This window comes from Crotalus tigris, unplaced genomic scaffold, assembly GCF_016545835.1.
Source record: "Crotalus tigris isolate CLP2741 ecotype Arizona unplaced genomic scaffold, ASM1654583v1 scf7180000018825.4774228, whole genome shotgun sequence".
NCBI lineage: Eukaryota > Metazoa > Chordata > Lepidosauria > Squamata > Viperidae > Crotalus > Crotalus tigris.
The window spans coordinates 4,479,310-4,490,191 of NW_024097215.1; the positions used below are offsets into that span (position 1 = coordinate 4,479,310).

The following is a 10,882-nucleotide window of genomic DNA, read 5'->3' on the forward strand; positions in this document are numbered from 1 at the left end:
ATTCAGTGTTAGCTCCACAAGGCCATCTGGAAACAGTGAGGAACCAGCCCCTGCCGTGTCGGCCCCTCCCCCTGGGTGCATGCTGGGGAGGTGTCACCCTTTGTGAGGAATGAAGAAATGGACCATGCCTTGGCGCCTGCCCCGGTCCCACCCCCTTCTGCCAGAGACCCTCAGATCTGTCCCACTCCTGCCCAGACCCCCACAGGCACCCTTGACGCGAACAATGTAGAGCTGGCCATGCCCACCCAGTAGGCCACACCTGCTCCATCCACACCCACCCAGTAGGCTGCACCCACTCTGGACCCCCGCCCCCCCCCAAGGGCAACCGCAATGCTGATGCAGCCCTCAATGAAATTGAGTTTGACACCCCTGCTCTAGACTTATTACATTAAAAAGCTTAAGTATGCGGTGTTTCCGGTGGAATTGTTTTGACTTTGTTTGAAATCATGATTAATGGTTTGTATATAACTGGAAATAAAGCAGATGAGAGGAATAGAATAGAGAATAGAAAAATGCCTTTTCTGTTGAATCACTATCTGAGATTTTTTTTCCCCCCAAGCTGCACAGAATTCTTTTTTAGGCAATCCATTCCTTGAAAGAAAAAAGACGTAGAATTCCATTTTCATTTGAAGTGTGAGAATTGGAAGAGAACTGCAACCCTATTTGGTATTTTTGCACTGTCAAATGTGTCACTGTGATATGTTTGTAATTATTTACAGCTGCAAACGTCTGGACTTTTTCTTTCTCGTATCTGGCAGCCCGGTTTGCTTTGCGTGCTCCCGACATGCCTTGATTTCCTCTTTCGAAAATAAAAAAAATAAAAATAAAATGAAATAAAACAAAATACTGCCTCCAGCCAAGTTAAGAAAGGGCACATTGTGGTGCAAAGCACCTCAGTCTGCCAAGCACCAGCTCTTATATCCTCCTTATTATAACTGTAAGTAAGTAATGAGATTTAACTTCTTGGTGTGTTCCACGTGGTCAGCCAGACGCAGAACCATCTTGCGTACCCTGGAATTAAAGAGCAAGATCTTATGATGGTTTCAGATGTTCAGTACAACAGTTTCTGGGATACTAAATTTCTAAACTCTTCCTTCCAAGTGCTCTTGATGTCAGAAGCTGCCCCTGAAGGGGCCCGAATCGTGCTAAGCCTCAGCAGACAACTTCCTTTTATTCTGATTTATTTCTTTGACGATGCTCATAACCCACTCCATTTGAAGCGGGACTTTACAAGGCTCAAGAGAGCCCTCTACTTTTTAAAAGGTGCCCCTAGATTCACCCTGGAATTAATTTGGGAGTTCCTGGCCTAACGTTCCCCCAGTGGGTTCAATGGCCTTGTTATACTGAATTCTGTATAGCTATTAGTAAAAAAAAGAGAGAGAGAAAATATCTATGCCTAAAGAACTTTGAAAGCTATATCATTTTGTACATTATTTCTTTCCCTTCTCCTTTTTCCCAAACTATATTAAAGTAGTTTTGCTTCACCGCAGTCAGTTTCGTGGCAGATCCATTATACTTTTTATGTGGGAGGCTGCGCCAGCGTTCTTTGGAAGTGCTGCCATTTTATGCGTCTAAACGTTGATTAAATCGAGTGTTTTGCTTTCAGAAGTGACAGAGTATGTTTCACATTGGAGAAAAGAAAAGCCATTTCTTCAGTCATCTGGCTGGGAATGCGTTGGGGATGAAGATGAAAATGATTCTATTTCCCCTCCAAGATTGACCTCAGCCCTGACACACAGATATTTGATTGTTTTCAGGTCAATGAACTGTAGCTTGCATTAGTTAGGAAATCATGTTGTTCTTTAGGGAACTCAAGTGACATTTTGTATTTCGGAACCCAAATTGAAATTTTTGTGAGCAAAGAACAAATTAAAATAACAGCCTGGGTTGGCGCTATGCACTGGATGAAGTCAATCTGATTTTAAGCAATTGATCTGTCGCTGGCTAGTGAGAGGGGGCAGCATATAAATTTAATATATAAATAAATAAATACGTTTTATCTTTTCTAGTGGGTGTACAACATCCTGGAGAAGAAGGCTGAAGCTGATCGAATTGTCTATGAAAATCCAGATCCCATCAACGGCTTTGTTCTCGTTCCAGATTTTAAATGGGATCAAAAACAGGTCAGATTAAAAAAAAATACGGAGGAGTTGCTATTTTGCAAGTAAAGCCAGACCCTTAGAGAACTGGGTTGCTCTTCCTGTTACAGCCAGGCCTCAGAAACATTTCAGCCCTCTCACATCCTCTTTTGCTGCTTGATAAAATGAGTCTCGGTTGTACCACAATTTCTTTAAATATGGTTAGTTGAAGGAGCCACAACTGGTTTAGAATAATGTGCAAAACCGAATACTTTCTCTACAAAATCCTCTGTGGAACCAAGATGTTTTTCATGCACCTGAAGAGTCTCTGAAATGCTTCTAACATACAATATAATGCCAGTCCTGACCTAGCACACAGGATTTTGACACTTCTAGATTAATACATGTAACTAACATGAAATTAAACTGGAGAATTGTTAGCCTGCCTTAAAAGTAGTTATCAGCCCTGCTTTTAAGCACCCTATGGTGAAAACCAAGACAATGACTAAAATTAGAAGCTTGAAATTCTTAGCGTTCTGTAATGAATGCGAAGTTTCATTTTTACTTATCTTGTACCAATCTCCCTTGGTGATTCGGTTTGTAAAAAAACTTTTTTATTTGACCTTCAGGCTATACTTTTTAATTCACTAAATATATATCTTGTTCCCCTAGCAACTGGTCCCTTGCTTTAAGATTTTATACAGAAGAACAGATGCCTTAAAAATCTTCGCTATGTTCGGAAACACCAGCTAGTTTAAAAAGTAATTTATAAAAATAATTCATTGTAACCAAGCTTTTTGCTTTACATTTCTTTGACAGTGAAGTTAACAAAAGCCATTAGCAGACTATATACTGGGACATCAGAAACTTTTAGAATGTGACTTTTTGTTGTTGGGGAAAAAAAAAATCAATCTTTTTATGTTGCTTCCCAAATACAGATCCTTTGGGGTATCAGGGCTATTTTCCTACACTTATTTATTTATTAAATTTATATACTGTCAATTTTCTAAGAACTCTGATTATCCCATACATGGGTTTATTGTTATAATATAGGGTTGTTTTTTTTTTAAACCTCCTTGTGTTGTGTTCACTCATTTGTGAACTCTGGCTAATAACTTAATGGGTTGTGTTCACTGACTCCTTTGTGACTTAGTCAAACCTCGTTCAAACAAACTGTGATTTATGTGTCACCTACTGAACTGAAAGAGTGATGGTATACTTTAACCATAGATATTTTTGGTTGCCCCATTGTAGTTTATACATCTTTTCTTTGGAAGGCATTTTCTGGTTTGTAAAGTCACGAAGTTTCAGCTCATCTACATTTCGAATATGCATCAGCTTTATGCCTTTTTATAGAGCTTCCTGTTCTGAACAGAACAGAAATAAAAAAAAAACGTAGCTCAGCCATTTATAGAAAAAGGTTCCTTTTTAGAGTTTCCATTTTCAAGATCAGAGTTTGAAATCAGTGTAGTGCAGTGAAACTGCTTTACCACATTGCATTAGGCATGCAAAAATTGTGTGAAATAATTGTGCTTTTCCACCATAATGCTTGTGACCCTACAATTAATTCTTTGTTTCAATGTTTTTTTGCTGGATCATACCAGCATAGCGTCTCCTTAGCTTCTGTTGGCAGAAAATAATGGATACTACAAGGAGAATAAACTCAAATTTTAAAGTTAGGAGGGGACCAAATCCTTACTCTAGCAAACTGAATACAGTGGGGATGTGTTGTCAATTGCACACTAAAATCCACACAATGTGCCACACGGAATAATGATATTTTCTGTTCTGGAACCAGTAAGGCAGTCCCTTTGTTCTTGCGATTTCCTGTATTGCGGTTAAAAAGTAACCATCTGTGGGAAAAAAAAATCAGTTTAAATTTGGTGCATCCAGGTTACCAGGAAGACGAGGGAGTGTCATGATCTTGATAAACAACATCCTGCTTTAAAAATCTAATCATGTAAAGGAAGACTTAAATTAACCATTATACCTTTTACTGTCTCTGGGAATGGTGAAGTTACTATTTTTATGTGTATATCAGTAAGTTTTAATTAGCTTAGTTAGCTTCCTTGCAGACTCCACAATAGATAAAAACATTTGAGATATAATTCAGTGACTCCCTTCGGTATATCAGAAATTGATATATTCATGTAAAGTTTGGGTACATGCACATCTGTTTACATTTGCGACTGAATTTATTTCCAGCATTTTAGCTTTATTTATTCCTCACTTTAATTGTATTTTTATTGCTTCTTTATTCTTAAACATACTACTTCTGGCAAGCTAGGATTTACTTCTATCTACTAATTTTTACAGAAGGTTTATATAAACCTTAGCCTCATGGTTTTAAAGCTCCGCAATCCAAGAGTTGACCATCTGCTGGGTAAATTACTTCTGGATATGATCTAAAATGCTTTGAACTCTTTCAAAGTCCAGAATAATTTAGATCCTGAATGCCACAATATCAAAAGCCCAAATTGTGTGCTGCTTGTGGTTAGAGCCAGTTTTGATTATTCAGGGCCTTCTCAGCAACGGGTCCTGGTATGGTAGATGTCATTTCCCCTTGAAAAGCAGGTGGTCCCCTTCTGTGGCTATGTAGCTCTTGGTCTTTGGTGAATACAGCTGTGGTGACTGGGAGTTTTATGCAAAGTGTTCGTGTGGATTTTTGTTTTTACTCTTTTGTCAATTATTTGAAATGTGTGATTTATATTGTGGTTTTAAACCACTATAAGCTACTCTGAGCCCACGACTGGTAATACGGTGGAATGAATCTATCTATCATATATTTGTCTATCTTCTATCCATATCTATCTATTTGTCTGTCTATCCATATTTATCTATTTGTCTGTCTATCCATATCTGCCTGTCTGTCTGTCTGTCTGTCTGTCTGTCTGTCTGTCTATCTATCTATCTATCTATCTATCTATCTATCTATCTATCTATCATCTATCCATCCATCCATATCTGTCCGTCTATCTGTCTTATCCATCTATCCATCTATCCATATCTATCTATTTGTCAGTTTACCCATCTATATCTATCTGTCCGTCCATCCATCCATCCATCCATCCATCCATCCATATCTGTCTATCTACCGGTCTCTCTCTCTCTCTCTCTCTCTCACTCTCTCTCCATCCATCTATCTATCTATCTATCCATCCATCCATATCTGTCTGTCTGTCTACCTGTCTCTCTCTCTCTCTCTCTCTCTCTCTCTCTCTCTCTCCATCCCATCCATCTATCTATCCATCCATATCTGTCTGTCTATCTACCTATCCACCCATCCATCCATCCATCCATCCATCCATCCATCCATCCATCTATCTATCTATCTATCTATCTATCTATCTATCTATCTATCTATCTATCTATCTAATACTAAGTTGGCTGATTGAAATTGCTTGTTCACAGCCCCGGACAATCATCTCTGAAGTGATGAGATACGTTGTGTTTTTGTGTTAAGTTTTTGTAATGATTCATAACCCCGTGAATGTTATGCCAATCTGTGTTTTGTCATGATCACCTCTGAGAGATATCTTGGGGGATGGACGGGGATGATGGAGAAGTGGCTATCTGTGATGGATTGTAGTGAGGAGGTGGATCCCCAGGAGGAAGGGGGTGCATCCCAGAGGAGTAAGAGGCAACTCTGCACAGATATTAGTGTCAGAGAAAGAGGGTGAAGACAGCCTCTTCCTGATAGTAGATAGCAGAGTCCCCAGTCAGGCAAGATTTTATCTATAGGTGTGAAAAAATAAAGAACTCAGCCTGGAAGAACGAGTGGTTCGGGGCCTAATACAACCTTACAGGGGAAAAATCATGTCGTTGCTTTATGACTGACCAATGCGAAACGTGAAAAGCATGTAATTGCACCTCTGACCTCACCTGCCTCTTCTGTATTTACAGCTTGAGGATTTATACTTGATTGCCATCTGTCACCGCAGGGGAATCAAATCAGTGAGGGATCTGACGGCTGAGCATCTCCCTTTGCTGAGAAACATCTTGCAAGAAGGAGGGGTGAGTACCTCTTTCACTTCATCCAGTTCTTGCCCCTTCTACTTCTAGGTTTTCTGATCACCCCAGATTCTCGTTGTGTTGGTGAAACTAAATAGCTTTCCCTTATATACACTATTAGCATGTAATTAGAGCAGTGGTTCTCAGCCTGTGGGTCGGGACCCCATTTGGGGTCGAACGACCATTTAACGGGGGTCGCCAAACAACGCAGTCCGCCATTTTTTCCCCTCTTTTCCTTAGCTGTGCTACTCCCTTTTATTCTATTGGCTTTTGAAAGCCAATAGAATAGACTCTCTTGAATAGAGTCTAATTCTATTGGCTTTCAAAAGCCAATAGGAATTGTCCAGGCTGTCTCTGCCCTGCTGAGCCCGCCCAAAGTCCCATTCTGCAAACGGTGCTGCACCAGTTGAGTAGTCCTCGACTTACGACCGGTTGAGTAGTCCTCGACTTATGACCGGTTGGGGGTTGCGTCATTAAAAAGGTTGAGAACCACTGAATTAGAGAACTCCGACCGTGGTTTTCAAGATAGCGTTTTCCCTGCAGAGATCCAAGGTTGTGAATTAAACAGAGCATAATTCACAATTCATAATTCCATTGCAGAATCTTGTATTTCTGAGAGAAAATGAATGGGCCAAAAGGCCATCTTCTTTTATACTTGCCCACTATTGTTTTTTGTTTTTGTTTTGCATTTCTAGAAAAAAAATAACATTTAGAACTTCCTAGCTCTATTTCTTGATCGTCAAGAGCATTCATATAATCTGTAAAAACTAAGCAAAAACACAGACTGCTTCAGATTTATCTTTAAATGTCAATCTAACTTGGGAAATGTTTTTTTAATCACAAAGACGTGATGAATATTAGCAATGTATTTTTTTCACCCCCAGGTGCTTTGCCCAGTTCTAAATCTTGCTTTCAAAATAGGTTCCTTTTTGCTTGTTGTTTTTTTTTAAAACTAAAAACTGAATCGTTTTACGACTCATATCCCTACATACACACAAGCAGTACAATAGCAGGTCAATTCTCTCCTTTTGGGTAGAAAGATGAGTTAGCTTTCTGTTGGCACCCAGTCCGGGTTAATGAAAGGGAAATTCCAGAGTGGGGTGGAAAATCCTACTTCTCTTTCCTTTAACTGCTTATTCATTTCCGATGAAGTTCTGAGGAAACGGTTCATGTCAGCAACTGATGTGCCTCTGAAATAGATTAGCATAGCGAAGCTGCAGCTTGCAGGCGAGAAGGATGCATGCCCTCTTTGTAATTTATTGTGGCGTTTTCGTGTTGAATTCATTCGGCTGGTTGCTTATGGGGGCACCTCGTGACTTTATAGCAACCCCTTTGTTGGTAGACTGTCTGAGCCTTTTCCCATGGCTGCTCCCCCGCCTCTTCCTTGTCTTCTGGGCACAGCTATTTTCCCTTGTGATGAATTGGCCGATGCCAGGCCGAACTGGCAAAACGAAATGCGTCTCCTCGGGACCAGATGTTGCAGAGCGGTCTTTCCAGAATGGGATGGCACCGTGCCCAGCGAGCAAGGGCCCAAATGGAAAATCTGGGGGGAAGCGGCTTCCAAGCCCATGGGCAGCTGCAATTTTCCTGCTTGTTTAAAAGTCAGCTCGGCTGCAGTGAGTGGAGGAATGCAGGTTGAGCTGCACAGATCTACTTTGCAAAAAACGGTTCTGTTGCACAGTTACCTGCGGTAGACCCTTCAGTTCAAAACAACTGCCATAGTCACCACAGTAGGTTGCAAAAGCATTGTGTTGTGGTTTGGAGAGGAGATGTGAGAGTACGCCACTTAGACTGCTTCAGAAACCAGGCCTAAGGGTTTCCAAAGCACTTAACCGCCTGTGTTTAATTTGATCGGCAGTTGGCAAATAAGCAAACAACAAAGCAGGTGGGAGGAGCAAACTGTGACAATTTGGGTTCAAGTGCTAAGAAATGGAAGGAGAGCCGATGACATTTCTGCACACAGCGCTTGGACGTAGTTAGGAGTAGATCCAAGTCCTGAGAAACAAAAGAGAGCTATCAGTTCACAATGAGTAGATTCTCACTGACGACCAATGTTGGTGAGGAATTCGGGGCCAGCACACCCGGAATGCACCAGGCTGGGAAAAACTGCTGCAAGGAATTATCTTTTCTTAATGAGACCAATTCCGATCCTTATCTCAGGAGTTTCCCTGTCCAGGATGAGTGTTAGATAGAGTGATGTGCTCAGGTGGCAAAGTCATTTTAAAAAAAATAAAATCCTCTGCTTGCTCTGACAATAGCTGTTGCATCAGGCTAAAGATTATCCAGTTTGAAATGCAGTTTCCAGGGTGGGCAACCCAAAGGAGACACAAGCACATAATTATTCTCTCACTCATGTCCCTTCTCAAATAACAGAGAGTCACCCTACCTATAGCGGTTACTGTAGGTATTTAAAGCCATCCAGTTAGCTGTCAGTGGGGATAGCAGAAATAAATTCCATCATATGTTTGCCTTCCTGGGATGACCTGAAATTCCAGAGTTTTAGAGAATGAGAAAAAATAATAACTAAGTCCGTTTTCTCTGTGCCATGCCTCATTCAGTACATTTTGTCATTTATCCTATATTTTTTGCCTTACAGGTAGTCCTCATTTAGCAGCCACAGTTAGGACCACCAACATGGTCATTAAGTGGAACAGTTCCTAAGTATTTGTCTGTTTTTAATACGAACATTAACTTATTGTCCATTTCTTGTAGGAGGCCATAGAAAAGCGCTTTGGCCTTGCAAAGACCCAAGTGAGGGTTTACTTGCATTACCAGCCATCCTATTTCCACCTTCATGTGCATTTCACTGCCCTGAGCTACGATGCACCGGGGTGCTCTGTTGAGCGGGCCCTCCTGCTGTCCGATGTGATGTATCATCTGGAGCTGGACTCCCAGTATTATCAAAAGTGTCCCTTGACCTTTGCTGTCAGAGCAGATGAACCTCTACTGAAGAAATTCCAGGAAGCTGGTAAAGCCTGAACATCTGAGGATGTTGAAGAAAGAGCGGATGAAAAAAAAACACACCTAAACAAGAAATGATGATACCTTTATATGGTCTGTAAGATATTTGGGTTGTTTTTTTTTAAAGACTTAATTTGTATTTTTTTTTCTATTGGATTTTTTTTTAAAAAAAATCAATAAATAGCTGTGTCCATGAGTTCCAGATGTATCTTCCTTCCCCTAGCCCCGTGATGGCGAACCTATGGCACGCGTGCCACAGGTGGCATGCAGAGCCCTCTCTGTGGGCACGTGCACCGTCACCCCAGTCCTAGGCCTTCAGCTGGGTTTTATAAAATCTTTTCTCTTTAGGCCTCCACCACTGTGTACAAAAAAAAAAAAGGTTCAGTCAATCAATCAATTTCAACTTCTTGCGGGGAAAAATAAGATAAAATTGGAATTGATTGATTGAACTTTTTAGTCCCACCCAGTTTGCCGCTACCACTGAAGCCGTGCCCACTCAAAGACCCACACCCACCCAAAGGCCCACGCCCACCCGGCACCCAATGATACATAAGTTTTGGGTTGCAATTTGGGCACTCGGTCTCTAAAAGGTTTGCCATCACTGCCCTAGCCTGACTGTTTTTTGGGTCAGTTCCCACTTACCTAAACCAGCATAAATGATGGCTACAGTTGATAGAGTTTGAGAACCAACAGAATTTGGAAGGCTACAGACATCACATTCTTCTGCTATGTGGACCGTGGATTTGACATTTCAGATGTTTCAGCAGATGGCAGGTTGTGCTTTTCAATAGATTTGGGAGTTCAACGGCTTTCAGCCCCACCAGTTTCCATGATGGTGACGAATTGTGGACATTATATTCAAAAAAGATACAGAAAACATCACGATGCAAGCAATATGTGCTTCATGCTTGTATTTCTTCCTGCTATACCTTACAATACTGCATTATATTTGTCATGTTTTAAAGCTGCAATACGTGACATTAACCTGGTTGCCTTCCCTGGCCTAGTTGATCTCCAGATTATGTTGGACTCCAGTGGATCATCTGACTGTTGGCTACCAAGGCTGGCAAATGGAAAAAGAAGCTCTAAGTCAGTATTTCTCAACTTTAAGATATATGGACTTCAACTCCCAGAATTCACCAGCCAGCATTTTAGGTTGAGAAAGCCTCTATACACAACCTGGAAGAAAGCCACAAGTAAAACAGTAACATGCAAAAATGGATGGTGGTGCTCTACAAACATCGTAAAAAGCCCAAATCAGTTCAGCCCATGAAAATTCTCTCTCCCCCCCCTCTTTTTTTGGTCCATTTTCCAGCTCGCATATTTTCTTCTTGGACTTTTCAGTTAATAGAATCTAGTCACTATATTAGTTTGTTTAACTTACGGTTATGGCGGATCTTTAACTCCAATTTACATAGTCTTGCCCAATAAGGGGAGATTTGCAGCTGCAGGCTAACATTTCGAAGGCCACCCATCGCCTATTCCCGTAAGTCCTCGTGTGACTTTTTTTGTTCCAATAAAGCTGACCATGTGTTTCCTATAAAGCAACTGCATTGTTTCTCAGCATTTTTTAAAATTCTAAAATCCACATGTTTTAATTTTAATTGAACATGACATGACATCTGAACGGCTCTGCTAATGCTAAGACGGCCTGGAGCAGCCTTTAAAAGGGGTTTTTAAATGTAAGGATTGTATAGTAGGGGCCAAAATTGTGGAAACCTTTTGGGAAAAGTGTATTTTTGAGGTTTGATGGCTAATAACACCACTTTTTTTGGGGGGAGTAGTACCATAAAGTTATATATCAATGGAAAGATAATTTAATCGAGAATGTA

General features: G+C 40.8%; 1 protein-coding gene across 1 annotated transcript in view; it reads left to right on the forward strand.

The window, feature by feature from the left end:
- DCPS (decapping enzyme, scavenger) overlaps positions 1–9,246 on the forward strand; it is a 39,969-nt gene extending 30,723 nt beyond the window's left edge. The window contains exons 4-6 of the mRNA XM_039356503.1: positions 2,010–2,123; positions 5,982–6,092; positions 8,802–9,246. Of these exons, the coding sequence (XP_039212437.1) occupies positions 2,010–2,123; positions 5,982–6,092; positions 8,802–9,068 (492 nt within the window). The 3' untranslated portion in view covers positions 9,069–9,246. The remainder of the gene's footprint in view (positions 1–2,009; positions 2,124–5,981; positions 6,093–8,801) is intronic.
- Positions 9,247–10,882: the final 1,636 nt, after the last annotated feature.